We start from the raw sequence: 26613 nt of genomic DNA on the forward strand, positions 1-26613 counted from the left end.
TAGAATGAAGTTTGGGAAATTGTCCCAGCGGAGGCCAAAGTCTACCTCTATAATTTTGTATTTGCTTGCTTTCCAAAGTCTCATTCTCTCCAATAAACCTGATACACATGGCATTTAGGTCATTTTCCCCTCATGTCTGCATACAGCAATATCTGCTTTACACAATGAGTGACATTAGTATGCTTAGCTAGATCTCAGTAATGCTAAGGAAAAGCTAATCATGTGGAAGATCCATGCAGATTAAGATTTTCCAACAAGTAAGAGAGGCTTCTTGTCTATTATTTAATTCACCATCCCTACATCAAAGATGCTTCACTGAGTCTGATTCAGGTTCATAATTTAACATTTGTATTTTTATTTTTTTGTTGGTATACATGAGCTGTGATCTTTCAGAGTAATCCAAAACCCACTGGCACAAGGGGACTTTAGATCAGGCTTCTCATTCTCTGACAGAAGATTTTTTTTTTTATTATGAGGTGGATAGCTATAGCCGGGAGGAACTTCTCAAGATTATATCAGTTAGGAGAAAAATTTACACCAAAACATTGTGATGCTCTACAAATGAGAGTTTATACACTTGCAGCTACCAGGTTATGTTCTTCCTACTATACTTTCCCTCTCCTTCATGTAACTGTTCTAGTGCCATTCAGTTTAACTTACAGTAATTGTTTTTTATTATACTCTTGAAATTTATTTATACTAGTAAAAAATATCAAGAGTAAAGGCATAATCATGACAGTTTCCTACCACATTCAAAACACCATGACAGAATACTCATATTTGGCTAAATTATATAACTTGTTTCTTCTATTTAGAAATAGAGTAAGGAAAGCTGAAGATGCTTGAGAATTAGAGATTTTCTCTGTTTTCAAGATATGACTTTTCCCTACAGTACATCTCACCATTAAAAATAAATTATAAAAAAAAATAGAAAAGAGTGGAAAAACCTTACAAATAAATCTAATTGCCATTCCAGCCTACATGATGTTAACCAGTGATGAATGAATATAACTTTTTTAAAGGATGATATTCAGCAAATATACAGCACAAAAAGAAAATATTAGAAAAGTATTTCTTCAAAGTGGATAAGCACATTTCAGAAAAGAAACACGTTTAATATCTGTTGCAGTCCTTATAAGGATAAATACCATATTTCTCATGGAAAGACTGCAATTTTCAAGGAACCTAAATCCTTCCCTCAACGATCTTTTAAAATCCCAATCTAACTGTCTGTATATACACAGATAATTAAAATTTCTGCTGTCAAATGCACAGACAGTAGAAGGAAAATTGTAATGAAGCATTCTGAGTATTCTGAGACCCCAGGCATTTCATTTTAAAGTAATATAAAATAATCCATTAGCTATCATTGCTAACTCACAAAAACTCACAGAGATACCTAAGAAAGGAGTTCTGCAGAAGGATGAAATAATTATGAACTCTGGGCAAGGGTTCTCTTACTTAAGCTGGAAATCCTACAAAGGGTTTTGGCCTTTCAAAAGAAACCTCCCTTCCATATCAAAAGGTGAAAGAATATTTCGTTGACACAGGGAGTATATTGCAGTCACATTACATTAGTCTTCAGTATCTTTTGTAAGTCAGGGAAGAGAGTCAGGCTCTTTCTCGCAGTCTTAAATCTCAATTATTTCTTTTCATTACTGCTAAGGCATTGTTTAAAAATGTATCTTTTAAAAAGCTTATGAAATATTATAAAAGGTTTGGAGATTTATTTTTTTGGGGAGGGGGTAAGAGCAATGCTGTTTGCTTTTGGTGTTTGTGTTTTTTTTAAGCAGGAGGAATCCAATACTGTCTGTTTTATCTCATTTAATAATGAGAACAATGTAATCAGCCAAAGATTAAAAAGGTCAGATTGTTCGTTATGAAAACGGAAATTTCACTCTCTTCATTTCCTGAAAGTGCCTTTTATTCAATTTCTTTATCTGTCATTTAAAATGAAAGATAATCTTCACTTGCTTACACATTAGGCAATTTCACTGATGTTTTGAAAACACTGTAGAGAGTATAAATCACAGATCCTTTCTTTAAGAAATACAATTGTTCAACTGATGATGCATTTATACTAGATATTACAAGATGATATGAAAATGTAATTAACACAAAGTGAGTTAAGGTCAGGAGATTAAACATTTTGCTGTTGACAGTTTTGTCATATCATTAAATCCATACGGTAAGATTTATGAACTCAGAAGAATTTAGCTATAAAATGCACAGAATAGCTCTCTGACAAACAGCTTTGCAGAAAAGAATCTGGGCATTAAAGAGAACTAAACTTGCAATTTAGCAAACCAATGTAAATTTTATTTTAAAGGGCAAAAGGAAAGGGATATGTAAGCAGGCAAATGAATTGTAAGAGGTGGAATTTCTATGCTCAGCATTAAAAAATCTTCATTTGAAATAGTGTCTCCAGTTTTTGTTCTGCCATTCAAGAAATAAATGAACCAACTAGAAACAGCTACAAGAAGAGCAAAAAATTTCTTTGTTCAGCAATAGGGAATACATACTCTGTGGAGAAGGCTGCAGAAAGAAAGATTCAGGAATATTAGAGAAATTTTTAAACTGTAAGCATTGTAATATTAGGAATGGATCTTGTCCAAAGAACCTGGACCTTTCCATGAGAAATCTTTAAGGATGGATTAGACAAGCCTCTGTCAAAGAGACAGGTATAGCTGACCTGCAAGTGGGCAAGCATCTGGATTAGACAACATTTGAGAGTTTGTCCTCATAAACAATTCCATGATCTTACTGAATTTTTTATGGTTCCATGTAAGAACTACCTTTTACATAGAGCATAGAAAAGAAAACTGAAACTTCCCTGCCAACTTATATCACCCCACTAATCATTTTGATAGTTTTACAAATCCAGATTTACGGGATGTGTGGGGTTTTAATTTACTGAGAAAATAATCGTGTGAACATTCAGACACAGAACAGATGCTTGTAGGTGTCAAATAGCTCCTGACAACACAAACAAGTATTAGAATGGATTTTTAATTGCATACCAAATCTCAATGTCATAAACAGAATTTGATATAACAATACAGCAGTGTTTTACAGCATTTGGGGGAAAAGAAGGTAGAAATATTTTAAAGTAGTAGGTGCCTGTGTTTTTATTATGGGCTATACTTGTAACACACTTTGTTTAAGCAAATTAGTCCAGACATCAGGTATAGCTTCAGCAAATGTGTTGCTCAGCATGAGTGAGGGTGTTACAGTGTTATAAAATAAGCATCCTTAGATGTCTAACATGTAGGCACAATTTATATCCTTACATGAGCAGATTACAGTTTTACTTCCTTTTCATGGGGGTCCAGAATTCACAGTACTTAGCATTGCAATTGGCAGTCTTGAGCTTTATTCCCACTGCCAAACTACAGACAACCTAAACACAGGCTTTGAGCACTTGCACATAGTCATTCCTACTGTATGTTTGTTAGCACATTTGTTCTAACACCTAACTAATAATAATCTCCCAGGTAACACCTAGGTGCAATCTAGGGCAAAACATATGTATGTGGGCACACTAGTTGAGACTGGGAGACACTAGCTATGCTACTTGTCTCTGTGTCAGGAATGCACCCCTTTTATGTGTTATTTATGACTAAAAACTAACATAGTTTTGGAGTTTGAAAACTCCAGGAATATTTGGGAATGCATTTATGGGGCAGAGATGCCTATACATTGTACAGGTGGTGAGTGTGAAGTGGAGCTTGCAGGGCTTGAAGAGCTGATAGAGATACAAACTCAGATTAAGTGCTCAAGACTTTCTGCTCTGAGCTGATGTAGGCAGTGAAAAGGACAGTCAGCAAGCTGAGTAAAGGTCAGCTATTTCCCAGGAGATTGAATGTCACCCGTGGGGATGTGGAGGTAGCTTTTACCAAGAGGTCTCAAAAGCAGAGGCAATCTCAAGAGGTAATATGGAAGAAATTAAGTAGGAAACATCCAGAAGATTTTGGCTGGAACATTACACTAGCTGTGTTTTAAGGAGTTTATACTGAGTTGAGGTTCATAAAGCACTAATAGACTTACCAGGTTCTGGCATAGTCCACGCTTTGCACTTGAAATGCTCACTGGGATCTGAAGGTTGACCTATTCCAACCAGATTTGCAGCAGCCACTTTGAATTCATAGAAGGCATCTTCTGTCAAATCCTCTACCTTTTTTTATTTTGAGAAAACAATGTAAAATATCAAAAGCCACGACTTATATTCATTTAATAAATACTTGAAAATATGCATTGATTAATTAATTATCAGGCCTCACTGCTGTGCTGGAGGATCTAATTTGAAGATTTTACTCTTAAACCAAACACACTGCAGAGTTCTATATTGTATGTTCATGTTTTGGTGGCATTATCCTAGGAATAACAGCTCTCACATATTGGCATAAAAGGCTGTCAAAGGTTAGAGCAAAGTCCAGGGAGCCCAATCGATGAATGACCACTAGCAGGTATTTATGGGTGAGTGTTCTAAGATGAAATACCTTCTTGCATTGCATATGAATGGCTATTCATAAACCATGCACTTAAGCAACAGTTCAAATAGTGTTTTGGTTTAAAGAAGTGGACTGACCAAGGAAGAAAGGAAAACAACAGGAAATTAAAAGTAAAAACAATCCAGTTATTTCCACACTGGGCTGATATAACACCAGGAAAGAGCCCTTCCGTAATTTCTTTCTCGCTTGTATGCATCTTTCTCTTAATGTTACCTACCATTAAAAAGTGAGAAAGTAAGCACCAGAAATAGGATGAGCAGAACCATGTCATTCCTCTGCAAACATTCCTGATAAATTAATCCTGACTTATCTAATGAGCCATCCCCACACCAGCATCTCAGATTTTGAGATCAAAGTAGAGGACTAAAAAGCATGAATGTCTTGATACCCTGAGAACCTCATGGTAGCAGCCTTCTTCCAGACCACCTAAATACAAAAAAATCAAGTCTTCTACAACTCATTCCTCTGCATAATTTTCCCACTTATATTTAATCATATGTCTCAAGAGAAGGAGGCAGCTGAGGGTAGAAATTCTACTGGACATACCAAAGAGTTTTAGGTTTTCATGAATAAATAATCTATAACTATGTTCTTGGTGAAAATGTGAGCTAAAAAAAGGATTTGGGTATTACTTTTTTAATGGTAAAAAAACATGGGATGGTAACAAACATATGATGGGGTAGCATCAAATACAAGACCAAAGCAAAGAAAGTAAAATAGAAAGGTCAGGCACTAAAATAATTCAGGTATAATTTCCTGAAGCCAGAGTGTTATATATGTGACTCACAAGACAGAATAACAGCTCAGCCTTTAAAAATTATTTTGAAATACCAGGTTATTAAGGGAAAGAATATTTGTGGGGTTCCCATGGAATTATTTAATCAAAGAAGGTTAAACTTTTAGTGATTTCCCAGTGCTTCACTGTGTATCTTGGGGCATTCTCTGCTTGCAGTATGTCATAAAATATTCTGTTCTACTAAAAGCTGTCTTGGTTTTATTTCCCATCAGTATTTCAGATTCCAGTCATTCAAACTAATGTACGAAGATGCATCTTCAGGCAGAAATACAGTTACTGGTAGGACTGACACTTAAATATCCAATTTAACTCTGAATGGTGGCCCCTAATTTACATTACTCATTTGTTTACAAATGCATTAAAACTAAAAATAACTGGAAAGCATTGCTTAGTATTGCCCTTTGATGCCTATCCTACCCTCCGTTTTTTATTTCTCAACACCTCTGCTCCATCTGCTATGTCAGACATGGCAGTTATAAAATCAGTCACAAGCACACATACACCTGAGTATTGCCAACTGCCTTCTGTGTATAAAACATCCCTCCTCAGCTCATCTGCAACATTATTTTCTACTTTAGTGTCAAACACCAGTAAGACTTACTTCTGCCCTGCAGTTTACAGGAAAATTGATGACTTGAAGGAATAAAATTTTAAGTATTTGTGAATAAAATCTGATTGTTTAACTTAATTTAGCAAGCATCACATTGATCAGTTACTTGGTATATCCTATCTCCCTAACTTTTCCTCAAGGAAGTTCACGTCCAAATTTTCCTCTTTTAAGAAACATTTAATACATTGTACGTGCAACCAGAACTAGTTTATTTCAAAACTGGTACTCTGTAAAGGAGGTGATGAGATATAAATATACATCCTTTTTCAGCTGAAGGCAGATTTTGAGAGTAAGAACACGGACAGTTATATTTTTTTCTCATCCCATCTCCATTTCATTTATGTCTCCAGTTCTACAGACAGCACAGTCATTAGTCCTGCTAAATGCTTCCACCCTTTCTCTGTATGTCATTACAGTGGTGCTACATATAGTGATCATTAATGAAAATAGTTTGTGAAGCATTTTATAGCTCATCTTTTCCCTTGTGATGAATGTGCTTAATGCTCTTCCCTCAAAAATTTTCTCATCTGAATGGTCTCATTTGTCTCAGAATATCATAGCAGGGGGTGACACTGATTCTCTCTACCCCAGTTTTTAGCCTTGTTGCACTCCAAATAGAGGTGCCTAGTTTTGTTGTAGTGAGTATTTAAAGAATTTCTGTGTAAAAAAAAAAAAAAATAAATATGACAAGTCAACTCCAAAAACATAAGGACTAAAAAATACCGACCGTATAAATTGTCCGAGGAATAAGGGAAGAATTGACTTCATGCCAGTTTTGATGGTTAGCTTCCCGTTTATCTATATAATAACCAAGGATTGGTGAACCTCCACTGTATCTTGGTGCTTTCCAGCCAAGGGTCATTGAATGACCATCACAGTTCAGAAGTGTGATACCATGAGGATATGATGGACAAGCTATAAGGAAATAAGCAACCTGAGAGTTAGGACAGAGTCTAAAAGACTGCAATGTAGAAGCTGTTTCGCATTTTTGGTATTGATTCTGTTTTCTGCAGCATACTGCTGTCAGCTGCAAACTGGTAGCAAAGCAGCTGTAAAATTGCTAATCAGCATTCATTTTATCACCAGATATAAATGTGAAAGCTTTTCAAACATCTGACTAATGTTCTGCTCTCTCAAGAGATAGCAAGAAGGAATAGATGATCTTTGGTATGGAAATAGTAATGACAACAAGTCTCTCCAGACCAAATATTATGCTAGTGGGGGGAGAGGAATCAGAAGATCTTTTCCTGCTAAGAAACAAATAAGCCGCTCAAGTATTTCTGGAATACAGTAAAAATCATCCAATAAAAAAAAAAAAAAGGCTATGAACTTGAAAGAAATTAAGTCATAGGACTGACTCCTCTATGGCCCTCATGGTTTTCCTCTCCTGTCCTGATATTATATGCTTTCTTCAGACTTATAAGGAATAGTAAATATTTAGACTTTCAATAGCTTAACTTACGTTGAGACAGAAAAGCAATTTCCTTCATTGAGTTTACCTGCATGGGTTTATTCCCACCTGTATCACAAGCAGAAGCGTCAACAAGTCATCTTCCTAGAGAAGAAGAAAACTCTTTTTCTGGGCCTTTTATTCCCCTACTACTAGCAAGCACCCCTTCTAGCAAGCAGTTTTACCTTGGCCATCCATGCTTGAAAGTTTGCCTAAAGATACCCCTTTCTTGACACTGATGTGCTGCAGTCAGTGCAGGCTAAGCACCAAACCCTGAAGTTCATAAGATATTTTCAACTGAATTACCAATATAACTTGAGAGACTGTAACTTACCTCATTCAGAAGAAAATACATTAGCAAAGGCCCTTAGTACAGTCCCTGATTTTGTAGCTGTATTAGTGATCAGCATAAAAACAGAGAGTAATCAGCAGAACTGGTCTTTTGTTCTTTTTTTTTCATATAGGCATTCTCAAAGGCCACGGAATGTGGCCTTTGCATTTATTGCCATTTCTTGGTAAATAAGAATGACTATAGCAAACTCCTATAAACGCCCTTAAAATAATACTACAGAAAGATTCTAGCCATGTTAATGTAAGTCACCTATAAATAGTCCTGCTAAATTCCTATTAAGGCTACCAAAACAGATAAATGCCATCCACATCCTGTAAGTGTGTGTAAGATCCATGTGCTCTGTGTCTGGTGACATACCTCATGCAACCCTCATGTTCAAAACACACAGTGACAAAGTAACAGATGCAAGTGCATTTACAACATAGTGGTGGTAGGTGTACAAGTGTCCATGCACCACCTACCCATATGAGACACACTTCGTCCTAAAACAATCAAATAGAGTAACCTTGTCAGTAACATCCAAATTTATCAGCCATTTATCCAAATTTATTAGCCATTATGACTTATAAATCTTCTGAAGGATTATTTCTGACAAGTATGTCTATTGGTCTTCTCCAAGAAGCAGAGGCCACTCAGCTGGGGAAAAGGTGTTCTATTTGAAATTTTTCAGTATGAAACTGAAACTGTACAGAAATAAAAATTGGACCATAGTAGCCCAGATGTGTTTACTTTTTCCTCTAAAGAATTATCCAGCCTTTCACTCAGCATGTATCATTCCCATTGAAGGTTGCACAGTTGATCTCACACAGAAATTTTGTTTATAGGTTCATTGTGCTCCAAACTGGAGCAGACAAAGAGAATTTTGTTTGGTTCAACCACAGAGTAATAACTTTTCCCAAGACCCTTCTAAATGGAGCAATGTTTTGCACTACTCCAAGTCACTCAGAAACTATTTATCTGATTTATCCAAAATTTAAGTTTCTTTGATACAGTTTATGAGTAGAAGGCAACCTTTTTATTACAGTGCATCTTACCCAATATTTCTTACAGGCATTATGAATAGCTTATTTTATAAAACAATGTATGTTCTCTAGAATAGCCACAGGCCAGAACACAGACATCATTAAGCAGATGTGCTGGATGGGCTGCAAGATATACTGTTGCAGCAAATCAGACCAAACGAGATGATTGCTGAAAATACATGATTCATTCAAGAAACAAGAAGCTGAGTTGCACAGAGTCACACTTACTAAGGGCTGCCTGTACCGTTACAGCCTCCGACTCCTGTGAGTTTTCACTCAATCCTACAGCATTCGCAGCTTTCACACGGAAGACGTACTGCTCTCCAGTTTCCAAACCATGAACAACAAACCTGGGTTAAAACAAAAAGTATTACGCATTATTATTTTACAGGAACCATTCTGTGCTGTAAGATGAAATTGTTATAACAATTAAAAATCTCGACTTCGTGAGTGCTTCACAAAAGAAAATATGTCCATGAGGGAAACTGTAAACATGCTGTTGTACAATAAAATAGAATCAAAGACTGAAACAAAAGTTAGATTGCCAATGCTTTTTTAGCAGGTAGAGTCAGATAAAATATAATATATTCCTCCTAAACTTTGGCTTGCTAAATTCTAATCTATTCTGGGAAGGGACTGTATTTTTCACTGTACTTTTGTAGTCACCATCAAAAATAGTTTTTAGTTTTGATCTGAGGTTCTAGGTAATTATTGTACCAGATAGAAAAGTCAAAACTATCCTATTATAGGATATGTTCATGTATGAACAAATTAAATGTTTTTTGTTATTTTTATGCTGTTCCAATCACTTTGACCAAGAATTTGTCTCTACTTTTTCTTTGATCAAATTCCTTGACTACTGGAAGAAAAGATTCAGCAGAATACAAAGTCACTCCAAATTTATTAATAACTGAAAAAAATACACTAAACAACATGATATGCTTGTTATAGAAAATACAATCTACATGTCTAAACTTTGCATTTGGTGAGTGATTCCAATAAAGGTAAACATGATTGTCACAGAGTAAATGACTTGAAGAATCCATAATGAAGTGTGATATTTTCAGGAGGGAGTCAGAAATCGTCAGAAATACAGACAGGGCTAGTGTCATGGAAAAGGAACTAGGGACAGGGGGTACCATCCTTTATCCATAGATGTAGCAGATCAGGGAGCTCTGACATTTCTGGAATGGGACACCTGGATTTCCTGCACAGTGGTGTCATCAGCCAAAGCACTTTTCCCACCATATTTACAGCAGAAATGGCCTGACCTTTTGCCCTTTTGTCCACCGACTATGATAAAACTTTTGAATTTTCCCTCCTTCTCATATTCATGTGAATCAGGTGTCTTTACCCCACAGCATAATTCATACTTTAAGAAAGGTATTTATTTTATGGTTACTCATATCCAAGACACTTAGAATCATATCTCTAGAACCTGTTCTGATAACACAAAGTCATGGGGAAAAAAAAAAGATGCTTCTCTTTGGAGGAAAAAAAAGGGAGGTGTGGACAAAGTCTGCCATTTGCCCTTCAGTTTGAAAAGCTTAGCTCTAAGAGTCTGCAGACTGTTTTTCTTCACATTCATTCAATATTCTCCTTCCACTGTAACACCATGGCTTAGCGTGTAAATTAACCTAAAACTATCATATTTTTCAAACCTCACAAAAATACAGATATATTGTCAATACCTGTTATATTTAATAGGTTTATGGTTACTAGGTTCCCAGTGATTTGATCCCACTACAGAATATTCAATGTAGTAGCCATATAAATCCTCTTCATGTTTAGGTTTATCCCATTGAACAACAACTGATGTTTTTGTATTCCTTGTGGCCACCACCTGACCAGGTGCAGAGGGAAGAACTAAGAAAAAATAAAAAAAGAATTATACTATTAGGAAACACATAAAGACAAAAGTAATTTGAGCCAGATGAAATACTGTATACTTTGATCATATTTAATCACTAGAGCTAGGACTTCTCCTACCAGGTTAATATCATTACATGATATATATTTTAGTATATTTCTTTTACTCTACGTCTGCATACTTATATATATGTGTGTACAAATATATTTATTTTTCTATTTGTTTAGTCAGAATACTCTAAGCTTTGAGGCTCCTTACCAACCTGATTTTATATAGGTTTTCTGAGAAGTCAATTTTAGGAGAATAAATTTCCAAATATTGATGTGGATGAAGGGATGCAGATAAGAAAATGATAACTCTCAAAATTCCTCCCTCAAATGTACTCTCTCAAATAAGAGGTTGATGAACAACTCATGTCCCTGTAGCACTACTGCATTAGTAAGACATGCACATAAATTATAGAGGTACATCATGAGTGTTAATAAATGCTCCCTTCCAGTCAGCTAATGACATTATCAATTTAGAAAATTTGAGCTTTTTAGGACAACTTCAGCATATATTTGAATGCAAAGAGTTTAGCTAAACTTAGCTAAATGAATTTCCAGAAGCATAGGAACAATGGTTAGGAGGGATTTCTGGGATCATCTAGTTCAATCTATCACGGAGAGCAGGATTACCACCAACACTAAACTGGATTGTCAGTCATGGATTTGTCTAAGTCTTGAAAACTTCTGACAATGGAGATTTCACAGCTTCCCTGCACAACCTGTTCCAGCACTTCACTCTTGTACTTTTTTCCTTAAAGGAGTATGTCCAGCTTACTTTATTGAGCTACAATTTTTGGCTGTTGCCTCTCTTTTTTTGTCATCTGGCACTGCTGAGAACAGTCTGGCACCATCATCTTTGTAAGTCAGCAAACTAAACAAGCTCCACCTCTCTTCAGAGGTCTCAATCTCTAAGCTCTGGCCATCTTGGTTGCCATTCAGAGGACCTCTCCAGCTCCTCCATACCATCCCTCTAGAATAAGGAAGCCAGAACTGGAACCAGTACTCCAGGACCAACCTCAGCAGCACCAAGCAGAAGTGGATAAAGCTTCCTTTGATCTGTTGACTACAATTCTCCCAAGGTAGCAGAGTATGCAATTCACTTTATGTGCAGTAAAAGTCCATTTTTGGTTTATATTGATCTAAACACCTGAACATGCATAAATAGAACCAGACATATTGAGATCTAAAAAAAAAAAAATCTTGGTAAAAGCCAACACACAACTGTACACTATGAAATATCTATCTGAGCTTTCATAATGTAAGAAACTAAGGCAATGTCTCAGCCTAGCATAACAGGTTAAGAGGGTCATCCAGTTCTTGCCTATTTAAGGCATTTTAGTTTTCTAAGATTAATACACTGCAGAGAACTAGAAGCAGCATGAAACAAAAGAAAGGCAGTGATTTTTTCCACTTAGTCCTTCAATATTAAAATAAAAATTAATAGAGGCTAGTGTACTTTATGCAATAAATCTGTAAGAACAAATGGAATCAATTTCAGATAAACATCCCTGCATTTAGGTCTTTAATTGTAAGCGTCTAAAAGCACATAGTCTTAAGACGCCATTATAGTCCAAGACCTAGGACTTAATTCAGTTACCCAAACAAAATCACTTTAGGCCATTTTAGAGCATCTAACACTTCTTCATTGAGCTGTCATATGTGACTCAGGAGATAATACGCGCAGTCCTCTGAAATGGCAAACTGAAAGCATTTGCAAAGGTACTACATGCCTGTTTAGTGGTTAAACTGAGCCTCTGATCAGTGCTTGGTAGAGTCCTGAAAATGATTCATCTCACCCTGATGCAGACACTCCATAGCTGGGTATCATGGGGCAACTTATGGCAACATCAGCCAACTTATTTTCCAGGTTCCAATGGCCACAGTGAGAGCAGAGGCACCTAGTGCACCTGCAGATACCTACATGGAAGCACTTAAATTTAGATTTTGATCTCAGACTCTTTTACCACTGAATTCAATTGCATAATTTAAGCATCATTTTGGATGGCCCAATCCATTCTCTAGTTTCTGCTCATAAGCTACCCATAATTCCTGTGTAATTATTGCAACCCCATGCAGTTGTCTCAGCTACTCTCAAGAATATCAAACAACACTACATGAAGGCAACTAAAAGGAGTGATGTGTTTCTGATGTATTTTAGCTCAGGTGGTAAACTTCATCTCTGAAAATACCCCTCCGGTTTCTCTTTAAAATAGAATCTTCTGCTTTGTGCTTTATTTAAAGCTGTGATTTATTCAGAATGATTTGCATTAATCCCTAAGGGATATCCTATTTTATGCACTAAGTGAATTAAATACAGTAGGTTTTTTGCTACCTTGGGAAATATTGAATGTTATGTGCATTAATGAGACATCAAATCAGGAATATATATAAAAGAAAAAGATGCTTTTATTTTATCATGTACAGTTACAGATCAAGCTGAAGATATGGATTATATTTTTTAACAACGGTATATCAGATATTGTAAATATTTTTCTATTACTAGCAAGTGCATTAGTGAGTTATGTGCACTTAAGGTAACAGCTACCAATACATTGAGCTGTTATATGTGACCTCTGCAAAATTGCAAAAGCAAAACAAATATTTGAAAAAAAAATAAATAGCCACTCCCTGCATTTTCATCTGTGTTTTTGAATGTAGCCCCAAGATAAACATTTCATTTTCATTTGGAAAATTACCACTGAATATGTAGTTGTATCTTCCCCTATTTGTGAAATCTACTCATCTTCCTGCCGCAGGAATTCCACACCAGCAGTAATTTGCAACTTAGAATACTAAGAAAAAAAATGAAAAGCTACCTTATCTCGCTGAAACTGTAGGGAGTTAGGTAGTATGTAATTACCTGAAACAGACAATTATCTAAGTTGGCAGTTAACCTGCATTATCCAATTTTTCTGAAAAGTCATATTAATAGAGCACTGAAGAGTGGATAACTAATTTAACTTTTTAATTGTTATTGCTTTAAGTAAGGAGACTTGTATCATTAGGAAAATTTTAGAAAGTTTCTAAGATTTAGCATCTTGACATTTTTTAAATTTTTCACTGAAGTGAACACAAATAAAGTCAATTATTGTCACTGCAGTTATATTAATCTAATTGTAATGAGTTGTCTATTTCCATTTTGTAACATATCTATTGTTTTTAACATTAGTTTCTTACAATTAATGTCTTACCAACAGTATCTTGTGGTTGAATAGGTTCTGTGATTTCAGATGGATCACTGATGCCATGTTTGTTTGCTGACAACACTCGGAAAACATAAGGTTTTCCTTCTGCAAGGTCAAACACTGCATAGCGAGGAGATTTTACTGCAACCTGTGCATTGACTCTTTGCCAACTTCCACTGCCAACCATGGACTACAAGAAAAAAAAAAGGCTGTGAATAATTTCTGTGAACTGTCAAAAAATGAACATACTGCTGTTTTGCATTCTGTCATGAATTTATTAAGAGCCGTGAGAGAAGGATCGCTCTCAAATGCCTCACTTAAATATATGCAAATTACCGTAGCTCATGCATTCCATTACTCTTCAAAAAGGTCTGAATATCTCACTGTCTCCCTGCCTGTCTCGACTTCAGTATGTGCACACTTGTACATACAGCCAGCCTTCAGTCAGGGCCGTGACTGCCAACTGTGATTGGTCCCAGAAGAATTGCTCTCATTTCCTGCAAAACTCACTTGAACACCCAGAGATTTGGTATCAAGTAAGCAAATCCTAATCCAAATTCTGCAGAAAGGTAGGGAAGGAAATGTTACTTTAGTCACTACTTTATATATTGTGTTGAGTAATGTCAAGCCCAAAAAAGCATTTATCGAATGAAGTAATTACTTTTGAATATTCTCAGTGCAGCAGCTGAGCTTATCATCACCATAACTGCACAGGGAGGAGAGCCAGCAAACAAGCACTCTGAGAGAAGTCTGCTGTCCCTTATATTTCATTCGTAAACTGTTTACTCTAACCAAAAATTAGTCATGGAATCTTTCAGAAATTTCAGTAAAACCCAAATGCCCAATAAAAGGCTTAAAGAAAATTTCTTTGATGCACAGAAAGGTGCATAAAAATTATGTGTTCATAAAATTTTGAAACAGATTATGGGAACAAAACCTGATGGACTGTGAACTTCTTAGGGGAGGAACAATGTTTCATGGGTTCTTGGAACCTACCTTGTTATAATGAAGCCTACTATAGAATAATAATAATAATAAATGGCTGGAGTCCATATATCAAGTGCTTTTTCAGAGATTCTGAACCCACCTAGTGTTCTCAACAGAAAAAAGAAATACAACATCCATTTTCTTGATCATAAAAAGCTGGAAAATATGAAATAAACATTATTTTGCCATATATTTTACTTCCTGCCATGGAAAACATTAATTGTTGCTTTTTATTTTCACAGAGAAAAGACTCAGTATCACATTTTGATCCACAGTTTGATTTATCTGTTAAATTAATGATTTTAAGATAACATGGTTTTATAACATATTGAACTCAGTTCCATTTTGAGTCTCTTAAGTCTCTACAAATACAGTTTTATTCTTCAGGATTGAGTCTTCTTTATCTGAAACAAAATAATTAGAAACTGTGCTTTTCTAAATTAGCAGATGACTGTGGAAAGCAAAAAACAAAGTTAATCTATGAATAGACTAAACTATTTTTATATATTTGTTATTTATATGCTGAAAGATTTTAAATTCAGATATTAATTAACATAACAGATCTTTCTATTTTTTTCCTAATAATAGCCTTTCAGTCCTCATTTTCAATTCCCTTCAGTAAGTTTGGCATTTAATTGAGACTTGTTTTTTCATCATTGTGATTGATCTGTACTGTTTCTGGAGCTACATAAAATTATTTCTATAAAACAAGCAGATAATGTATATTTTTAAATTCATACTAAGAATGAAATTCAGATAACCAAATTTAGGTGTCTACTCACTGGAAATCTACCTCTGAACTTTTGATCTATTGGGCTATTTCTGCATATTCTGGAAATAACAAGGTATATCCATGACAAGAGCTGCTTCAAAATCCTTAAGTCAATATGCTTGAAATTTATAGATAAAAGCAGACATACGTAACTGGGAATAAGCACAAGGAAGATATGTTATTTTATTGCATAGAAAGAAAAACTAGATACTTATTTCTATGGAAGTTTTCGTTACTTTTTTTGAATGTGAAAGGCAGAGCAGAAGAAATCATGGGCATGCATGCTGGAAAATTTAACTAGTGGCTGGTGTTCTCTTTACAACAATTGTTCAACATACAACAGGTAATGGAAGATGAAGAATGTAGAAATGAACTGTAAAGGTCTTTTGAAGTGAAGATTTTTCATTTGTCTGAGAGGGAAAAGACAAGATGGGGGCTGCAGAGAGATGAGTGACTTGAACAGGATGGCTGGGAAATGAACTGTGGAGGAATGTGTGGAATTTCAGATGTGAGAAGAAAACAACTTGTCCAGTAACAGGCTGTGAAAAGCCTGACACAATATTCAAGACATAAACTGAATGCGTGGCAGTTTTATGGACGGGTTAAGTGTTTCTGGATAGTTAATAGTGGGCATATGGTAGAGGCATAATTCATAAAAATTAAGTATAGTTTGGCATGTAAGAGTTTCAGAGGTCAGGTACAAGGCCCATTTTATCTCTTGGGAAAACTTTGCAACAAGTTGCTGCAATCCAATATCCCTTAGAAACCGGGCTCATGGATAGGTTTATTTAAATTTTAGTCACTTAGGTCAGTGAAAAAAAAAAAAATCTCTCCCACTGTGATCATGCAAGTCCCCATTCAATTCAAAGTGAAGATCAAATTAGGAATCACTTTTATTCCTTGCTCTGCCTACTTCTTTTTAATACAGACAGACTGAAAACTTACAATCTTGCCTGTAGGAAACTTAAGATGTTTCTTTTCCATTTTTTTAAACTGCTACCTTACACAAGTAGTTTCTTCCCATTTTAGACAACAGTAAGCAAATAGCACAGGGGCATCCTTTTCCCTGGACCTTGAATTTCAGTGCTCATTAAATCACGTCAGAAAGATATTTGATTATCCATGCTTGTCTAATATCCCATTTCCAAATCCTGCAAGGCCACAGAAAATGTTAGTTTTATTGTTCATTCCGCAGTTCTGAAAATGGGTTGAATGTAATTGCACACAGCAATGAAGCACCGTACAGCAGAATGCCACTGCACAGCACAGTACCTTCTCAATGAAATACGTGAGTGGCTCCCTGCCACGGGGAACAGGTGGATCCCAACTGAGAACAACATATGTTTTGCTGATTTCGGAAGCATGTACATTGGTGGGAGGGCCTGGAATCTGAACATGCCCTGTAAGAGTAAGAAATGTAGCAAGTGTTAAACAGCAGATTAACCCCCAGGGTCAGCACTCATCCACAGCTGTCTTTCTGAACTGCCGCCCTGCAGTGCAATGCTCAGATATTAGGGGTTGTGACATCATCTGTGCAGTTCACTTGCTCACTTCAACTGAATTTTTACAAATAATAACTCCAGTATTAATAGCTAGTTACTTACTTTTCCAATAAAAGTTAAATATGCCCCCTGAAAATCTGTGCATTTGTTACGTTTTTTTCTTTGATCATGACGGAATTACTTTGATCTGCTGGTAAAAAACCTACTCCCTATGTGCAAAGATGAGAGTTTTTGATCAAAAACCAGAATCTAAAGCATTACTATGAGAAATTAGAATAGAAAAAATATCTGGAAGGGAAGTACAATAGGGAGAAAAACACTTTTATAACAAAGAGGAAAGTAGAAAAAGGAGTAGAACCTATTAGCAATGTATCCTGTAAAATGATGGTATTACCAGCTGTATCGTCCAAAGCACTTGTAAAACCTGTGACTCAGAGACGTAAAAATATGTCATGAGCCCTCTGGTGGTTCCAACAGGTAGTGTGGTCTAATCATGCTCCTCTCCTCACTCACTCTGCAGGGTTACCAGGAATGCCAGGCAGAACTTGCCTGCCCTAGGCCAGGCTGCAGAAATTCTGCATGGCCCTTTGTGGTCCTGCTCACCCACAGCACTGTGAGAAAAAGCCAGTTTCATAATCCGAGGAATTACAATGGTGTAAAACAGCACGAGATAGGAGGGGCTCAGACCTGTGAAGGACCACTACACAGGCATAGCTACACAGTACTGAAGAAGCTTCCTCCTGATAACAGGTCAGAAAAAGCAACTCAGCAGACACCTAAAAATATTTTATTTTTATGGCTTGTGAGAGAGAAAGCAAAAAGCTTTGTTCTTTGAAGGTACATTTTTCTACTTCTTAGGCTAGCAAAGAGCATATATCCTTTAAATGTTCAAGATTTGACATTAAAAAAGAGAAAAAAACATTTCAATAATAGTCTCTAAATTGTGGAAGTAGTATTTTAACAGTTTATAAGCATCTGTAGAATGAACCAGGCTCAAAATGTACAGTGATGTTATTTCATCATATACATTTCCCAATCAAAACAAGATTTTTTTAAAGCAAACTGACATATCCAATGAAAATTTATTTCTGCCAATGCTTTCTATGTTTGATTTCCTACAACCATATTTTTTCTTTAAGAAAGACACATGTATTAGCTGATTTTAAGACAAAATTGCCAACATATAGCCAAGAAAATTACAATAATTCTTCACAGTATAAAGTCAAAAGGTTTCCAAGTGGTTTTACACAACTAAATCTCAATAAGTTTTCTTCCATTCTTGAAAAAAAACAAAGCTGCCATACTTTGTAATGATATAACATGATGGTACAGCCTGCTCCCTCAGAATGGAACATCATCCTGCACTAAATAGGAAAACCATTTGTGATCTATGAGATCACTCTTTCAGAAATAGTCTCCAATCTTGCAGATAAAAATAATGATCTCTATAAGCAGTGGTATTTGGATATTCATATTCCTTTACTGAATACGCTCATTCATTCTACAGAAATCCAACTATCCTTATTTATGCCTGTGCCGCACTGGCCATTTACTGCCTCTGATAACTCTCAGGTGATCCTGAGAGCAGGAGGACATTCTGTGAAGCCAAACAAGTAAGACAATTATAATCTGATCTTCTAATTTGATTCTGATCCTATAATACCCATGTCATATCATTTAGGATATCATTGTAAAAATAGAGAAACTTCATCTGTCCTGTCCATGCACTGGGGAAGCCACTCAATGTCTGATTCTCCTTCAAACTACACCTGTTCTCAGGTGGTTTCTCTTTTACTGTGTTATTATTGGAGTTACAGCTTTATAACCATTTTAACCTTTGTGGATGAGAGCAGAGAGACTCTTTCTTTACTGCTGAGCCATTACAACTAACATTTCTGACAGTTTAAGTGTGAAGAAGATCATTATTACAGCCGAAAAAACAAATCACCACATAGGGAAACAAAGAAAATCAGAAAAAATTCAGACTTTATCTCAAAAGTTGGCAGTGATCTCTCCAGTTCTCCTGAAGAAAAAGAGCATTTAGTCTATAACCTTAACTTTAAGAACAACCTTTGTATTCAGATAACTATATTAATTAAAGAATTGAGATAGAATGCATAAATTTTTACGAAAATGACAATAACTTGCTCAGATCATCAAAACCAGTCTAAAAGAACCTATATTTAGCTGCCAGAAGGATAAGAAGAAGGGAAATATGGGCAATCAAATGCTTTTAAACTCAGCTTAGCACTAAAGCAAAAAGGTGAGGACATGCTGCCAAAATGTAATGAAAGTTGTACTGTTGAGCATGTGATGTTCTCTGTCCTTCTAAACCTCACCTTCCATTGTGTTCTCTCAGCCTTGCAAGCCAAAATATCTGTCTTTATTTATTACTATAAAGACTTAACTCACTAGCTGGATTTCTTTCCAAGCTATGTTTCTAATTATAATGCTAAAATCCTGGAGCATAAGCAGGTGGGCTGAAATTGTAGAAATACTACGTACCTTCAAGGTCATCCTTACTGATCACAATCTTTCGCCCTTCGTCCACATGAATAGCTGTTAATCAAAATATTCAATTAGTTTCTTGAATTAGTTTAGTATATTTACAAATTCTGCAAGTTGCTGTTCACCACCTATTCAAAAGCCTATATACCTCCTTTTCTATATTGTCATTTTTAAATCTTTCTCCAGATGCAGTAAACTCAAAGTTGTACACTGATTTATTAACTTTCATAGGAAAACAGAGCTTGATAAGGCCATACTATTTAAAGGTGTGCTAAAAAGCAAGAGTCATAGAAACAGTAGATGGGTTTGATTCTGGGGCAGATTAGTAAACAATTGTATCATGAGCTGTACTTGTGTTACATGAAGAGCAAAGCATACACACATACATAAAGTATGCATAAAGGAAACAGTGCATATTCAACTCAGATTTCACAGAAAATATTGTGGCAGTGTTCTGAACTACTTTAATTCCCCTCTGACTAAAAGGAACACAAAAAACAGAAGGTGTGATATACAGAATCTGCACAGGGGTTTAGGACAAGACTAAATCAATAAAACTACTCCCCAGAGCAAGGCTACTTTGCAGTCTGTAAAAAGATATTCAATAAAAGGAAGACATTAACTCTACTCCTTAGGTTAGCTAAGCAAAGAGAATCTTAAATAAATATTTAAAAAATGAAGATCAAATATTCAGCATCTGTTTAGCCATGCATAACCTACTTTGTGTTCTCTCCAGGTCAGCAGGGTCAAGTGCTGCAACTGGTTCAGAGGCTCGAGAAGGCCTGCTAATGCCAGCACTGTTCACTGCTCTCACACGGAATATGTAAGACCGTCCTTCGTAAAGACCAGTCACGGGATACTTGCAGATTTTTACAGGAGCATCATTGCACTGGACCCAGTTTTCCAAACCTACTTCACATCTTGGAATAGCAGAAGGCAGAATTTATCAGTATCATCTCACAATAAATATGCACTATCCTACACCACAGAAGTCATCCTCACTAAATTGAGGAACTAAACCATAGACCTCATTAACAAAAGTCACACGTATTTTACACTCTTCTGATCAGACAATCAGTTCCCACCCTGTTCATATTTTTTTCATAAAACAAAGGTCATTTTACTTCCACAGTTTCTGGTCTTTTCAAATCTCTCTGCTTTCCTTCTGTTTGCTTCTCTTCCTTGTCCGAAAAATAATAAGTTAATCACTTTTATTTTTAAAATACATCTCCACAGAACATAGTGAAATTGCAATATTCACCTAATCTTTTTCATCTCTTCCTTGTCATATTATCAAGCAAACATCTTTGTGCCTCTTCCTCCCAAAATAATAGGGCCACAGATTGTAAACTCATCAAGTAGCAGAGTGATGTCCCTATACCGGCTTCTTTGTGTGTACCTATATGGTTTGTGTCCTACTACTATAAACTTCGGTGTAGAAGATTGCCTTTTGAACTGACAGTACCAGGAAAAAAAGGGTCATGATCAAGGGCTCTTCGGCCCTACAGTAATCCAAGCAACATGTCAAAAGGCACATCTGACTACCTTATACACAAAATAGGTGAAATACTCCTATAATCTATGCACTACACAAATTGGATATAGAGACCTGAGTCCCCAGGTCTCAAGTTAATTTCCTCATACTGACTACCATTTATAAAACAACATTTTCCAGCAATTCCAGACAGTTACCACTGAACTAGACCAAATTACCAGGGTAACAAATAGCAATGGGCTGCAAATGTTACTTTTAAGTGCAGAGTAGTATAGATTATGGAATCATTTCAGCAATGTTTTTGCAGACAGTTTCAGACGAAAAGGTCAGGTGTTTTGCTCTGGTTGCAAGGAGCAAATGTGCACTTCAGTGGAAGAGACATGCAAAACAGTGCTTGGATCCCCTGTTCTCTGGTGCCTGCACTGAGCTGAAACCCCAGCAAAATGCAAAGCTGGCTGAAGGAGAGAAGACTGCCATTCTGATTTAAACTACCAGCTCCTGGGAGCCCAGGCCTTGAGCCTCTGATGTACTACATTAAAGACAGAAATAAAAAGATAATGTAATAACTCCTAGGTTTCAGCTTTTGCAGTATACAGATTACAGAGACTAAATCTAACTCAAGATGACCATGGATTCTCACTTCTAAAAATTAAATACTGCCAGGGCTCATTCCTTGATTCGCCCACATCCATACTATTGAACACTTTAAGTGTCTGATAAAATGTGTCTGCCTGCAAATGATTACTTGAAATGGCCTCTGGCCCCTGCTAACTCCCAGACTGTGCCCAGAATTGCCTGGGAAAGCATTAGATCATCTGGCCTAAAAATTTGCCAGGAAACAATCTAGTAATTTAACACAGTGTGTAACTGAGTTCCAGTGCCAAGAGTCTGTAAAAATATATCTAAAGAACACATGCATTGAAGGATATAATGCTAATTTCTTTTCTCTTCAGTGTACACATGTTTCTGGCAACTAACAAAATTAAATAAATCCTAATGTTTACATACTTGTCAACAAAATATCCAATGACTGGGCTCTCACTGGTTGTGTTTGGTGGTTTCCAGGTAACAATTACATAGTCTCTGTTGGCATCATGGCATTTAACATCCATCGGTGCCCCCGGTGCTCCTGGGATCAAGGCATCAGCATCTGGACCACCAAAAAAAAAAATAAATCAGTTTTGACCCTGACTTCTCTGAAACACATCATAAAGGGAAGATTTCCATTTTAATTTGATGCTTGTTCATACCAATTGAAGCCCAAAGATTTCATGACATACTAATTCACTGCAAAAATGTAGTATATACTCATAATGTGTATATACTCATATAGATAAAAATGTTCAGGGATATTTTTGAGGACAGAAAAGCTGTTTAGGCATCAGTCATCTATTACAATTCATGAGAATTAAAATCCTAACCCACACATGTGTTTTTGATGCTCTGTCACACTGAAAGCCGTGGCTCAGTGTGTTACTGATGAGACCAAGCTATTCAGTAAAGAACATGTAGCTGAGGAAAATAAACTTCTTAAAGAATAAAATATTTGCAGACTCCTGGGACATTTTGAAATGCTATTTTTTTGCTTATAGTTTACAATACCAACAGCCATAAATAATCAGTGTTCCACTTTTAAGATACCCTTCTGTGGCTTCATTTTGAAAGATGTTGAGTGATGTGGACTCCCAACTTCTAATGAAATCTGCTAATAGGTAAAGTTTTCTCCCTTCAAAGAAACCACCCTGTATAGAGTCTAAATTTATAGAGTCTAATCATAATTAGTTGTGAAGTAGTTTGTGGTCAGTATCAAATCACAGCATACATAAAAAAAGTCAAGAGAATGGCCAACGGAAAACATTAGAGACTCCAGAGGACATAGCTCAAGTCCAGGGCCCTGTGCATGCAAAGGGATCAAACAGTATAAAATGGACAGTAGAGGTACCAAAAATTGACAACAAAAACATCTAAGAAAGTTATTAAATTTTAGTGGGTCTTCACCAGGGCATTGTGTTTCTTAGAAGGTAACTTTGAAATAGAAAGCTTTAGCAAATTGTTTCCAATGACATCAGGGTGGAAGAGTGGCTTCTTCAAGACATACTGCAAAGCTGAAGAAGCTCTTTCACTAAGTCCTGTGAGGAAGCTCAACCTCTTGAACAAAACATTCATGCCCCTCCATCCCACACAAGTCTGGATGGCACTTCCAAGAAAAATAAGGTCTAAAATTAATACAGCTACAATGGCTACAATGGTTTAAGTGAGGCTTTTCCTGTTTGCCACCATCAAGGATGTTGCCCCATATATTTAAGAGAGTGAAAGAACAGCTCACCAAGAGATATTTTCATCTTTCAATGAAAAAAATATGAACATGAATACTAAGTTCTGCTCACAGGCCCATGTAGAGGTTCATTCTCACTTCACTGGAGCTGTGCTTGAAAATAGGATTTTTTGACCTTTATTATATTTTAATAGATTTACCTCATTTTATCTACATCCCTTTGTGAAACCTGTATTTCTCATTGAGCTAATTTTTTACTTTGCTTCTTTTTTCTCATTACTGACATGACTGTAACTAGAATAGTGGTGGGAATATTTCTTTTGCTTTGTCTTGCACACACTCTCAAGGCCCATTCCTAGTTTCCAATCTCTAAAGCTAAAATCATCACAACAAGCGCTGATATTATGCAAAGATATTTATTTCCTACCAGAAAAGGAGATTGCAAAAAAAGAAACAAGTTGTTTCTTCACAATAATGGTTTTTCCGATTCTTCAGGAAACAAAATGTCCTCAGGGGCATTTTCCTCTTGAAGCTCCCCATTCATGTAAGGTGACTCTTTTTTTCTAGTACAGACTACTATATACAAATCAAATTACTGTGAAATACCACAGGGCTGGATTTCTCGTGTACTTCAGTCATTACATTGTTTAATAAAACTGACCTTTATACTGTTCTTTTTCATTTCTCCTCAAGAAACAGATTAAAAGTTTACCTTTTACGAACAGGTATGCACTGCATTCACTGATTCCACCTCTTGTAACCATGCGCAGGGTGTATAAACCTTCGTCATCTTTGTTGAGATGAGTAAAGGAAAGAGCTGCCTGGCCTTCTCCAAAATATAGCTTTGTCCACTTGGAGTCCTTTATCAGCACGTCTGGAAGAGAAGACCCGTCAGGTATGTTACTGTGCAGCCAGAACAGCCTGTGTCCTAGTGCAGTCCTCTGCTAATCAGGGACACAAAGTAATATTTATGCCAGTTTTATTCAGAGTGATAGTGCTCTGACGCTATGAAAACTCTACAGAGAGTTATTTGCATCTCTCTAAACTTATTCGGTCAGTGAACTTTAGAGAACATGAGGCCTAAGACACATATGCAGTGCCAACAGAATAATTCCCATCACTATAATTTTTAATACACTGAGAGAGAAAAATATTATCCATATTTAGAAACAAAAACATGAAAATCTACCATACCCTATAATGAATGCAGTGTGGAATTTTATTTCATTTTTAATAAGTGTTGCTTCCTCTTCAGGTCAAATGTCAGATTACTCAATTTCTTCCTCTGAATTTAAAGACTAAAGACTAGATTCTAGTTTGATCTGAAGACTGCTATAAATATATACCAAACTTAAAATTTGAAGGCATGCCTGTTGAGCAGTGAATAAAATTAAATTTAAATCTCTCTAAGGTGAGAGGTGGTGACCCGTGATTAATGCAGATTAATCTGATTGCTTAGTGAAACCAGAGTAAAAAAATGAACAGGAAATTTAATGCTAGTCAAGAGACTTTCTCACATCATCGTTTTTAATAACTGATTGGTTTATTTTTGATTTTTAACTCCCTAAGACCTATTACATACTAATTTCTTGTAATCAATGCAACAGAATTGTATTTAAAAGAGCTGAATATCTATGAATGCCTATTATTCTATTGCTTAAATACATTTTGGAAGAGACACTCAAACAATTGCAAAGGAATCAGTTTTCCCACCTACCAACTGAACTGCATAAGAAGGTATAAAAAATGGCACATATTCAGACAATAAAGCATCTGGAAGACACACTGCTAAAATTTACAGTTACATAATCACCCAAGCATGTATTTGTTTTATGAGAAGCTCACAAGGTAGATTCAATCACGTTCGTTCCCATGAGATCCTTAAACTTGAGATCCTTACCTGGAAAATTCAAGTGTCCCCTTTCTTTCATGCATGTCACAACGGTACTCAGACTTTGTGTAGAGAGACATGAAGTATTTTACACCAAATTAGAAAAGATCTTCCCCTAGAACCTTTAACCAATGCATGAGATCTGTGTAAAACCCTGAAGAAAAAAAACTGAAAACCACCTCTGAAAAGCAGGTCACTTATTTAGAATCCAAACTTGAATGGAATGGTACCCACCATGGTTTGAACATAAAGAAATTGTAAGCAAGCCTGTAATATCTATTAAGGCCAGAATCATCCATTTCCATGCTTTATGTGCACCTAAGATCAGAAACTGAGGAGGCAGTTGTGTTTGGTTAAGAGCAGAAAAACTTTCCTTCCTGACACAAGGCCAAAGACCCACCAGAACTCAGCAGATGCTCTCTTTTCCTAATGCAGCCTGGAGGAATGACTTTCTAGGAAGATAATAAGAGTAAATTTTGGAGGCCACAAACATGCTTAGAAGTTCTAATAGAGAAAGTATTCATATACCTGTCATCACAATAATATTACAAGTTCTTACTATTGCACTCGAATTCACAGTTTAATCATGTGTTGTGCTCTGTAACTTCTCCCAGAATTTACCAAAGGACAAATCTGCAGGAGACTAATAACCCGTGAAGGCAGTGGGTCTCAAGCCTCACATGCTATTTTCAGTACATGAGATAATTTCCCTAATACATTATTCTGAGGAAAGTTCATACAATGAGAAGGGAACTACTACATACTGAAACTTCTTCTCATCCTGTATTTTGTTCTTCTTAAACTTTTGCTAAATTTTTCACTCTCTGATTTTTCCCTCTGAAGTCAATTGTTTTATTCTAGATTGCAGTATAAATGGCTGCAGAATGCTGGTGCATATAGCTTTATAGTGTTTATATTACATTAGAGATCAATAACAGAAAGTTTCTACTAACAGCTGAAGTCATATCCAGATAAGATACAGGTTACTGAAGTATTATTTTGACTTAGGATCAGTATCTTAACTTGTTCTTTCAGTATCTTAAATTGTTATAAGTGAGTCATGAATAATAGACATCATATTCATGTTTGTCAAATCCCAAATCACTTTAGAGGATTTGATTCAGCTGAATTATATGTCCCTAGGAGTCTAGCAGAGATCCCCAATAAGGCTCACTAGCGTGAAGCTTATTTATGCCAGATAAACACATATTTCTCCTGTGTATAACTGTTAGAAGTAAATCATACATATCCATCTGAGGGCTTTAGCTGCTATTATTTAATTAACATTAACTGAAAAATACAGAAAAAATGCAGTTTGTCTTAATGCAAGAGTAGAATTA

The 26613-nt window shown here is 36.0% G+C and overlaps 1 protein-coding gene across 2 annotated transcripts in view; it reads right to left on the bottom strand.

The window, feature by feature from the left end:
* MYOM2 (myomesin 2) overlaps positions 1 to 26613 on the bottom strand; it is a 90801-nt gene that overhangs the window by 40534 nt on the left and 23654 nt on the right. For both annotated transcript variants that reach the window (XR_003573002.1, XM_027899568.1), the window contains exons 11-20: positions 24095 to 24256; positions 22116 to 22257; positions 20333 to 20532; positions 19610 to 19663; positions 16875 to 17002; positions 13850 to 14033; positions 10433 to 10607; positions 8970 to 9091; positions 6645 to 6832; positions 4048 to 4174 (exon numbers count right to left, since the gene is read on the bottom strand). Coding sequence is in view for 1 of the 2 variants with exons in the window: in XM_027899568.1 (XP_027755369.1) it covers positions 4048 to 4174; positions 6645 to 6832; positions 8970 to 9091; positions 10433 to 10607; positions 13850 to 14033; positions 16875 to 17002; positions 19610 to 19663; positions 20333 to 20532; positions 22116 to 22257; positions 24095 to 24256 (1482 nt within the window). In the remaining variant the exon portion in view is untranslated. The remainder of the gene's footprint in view (positions 1 to 4047; positions 4175 to 6644; positions 6833 to 8969; positions 9092 to 10432; positions 10608 to 13849; positions 14034 to 16874; positions 17003 to 19609; positions 19664 to 20332; positions 20533 to 22115; positions 22258 to 24094; positions 24257 to 26613) is intronic.

This window comes from Empidonax traillii, unplaced genomic scaffold (genome assembly GCF_003031625.1).
Source record: "Empidonax traillii isolate 1590-97213 ecotype Southwest subspecies unplaced genomic scaffold, ASM303162v1 scaffold676:size484234, whole genome shotgun sequence".
NCBI lineage: Eukaryota > Metazoa > Chordata > Aves > Passeriformes > Tyrannidae > Empidonax > Empidonax traillii.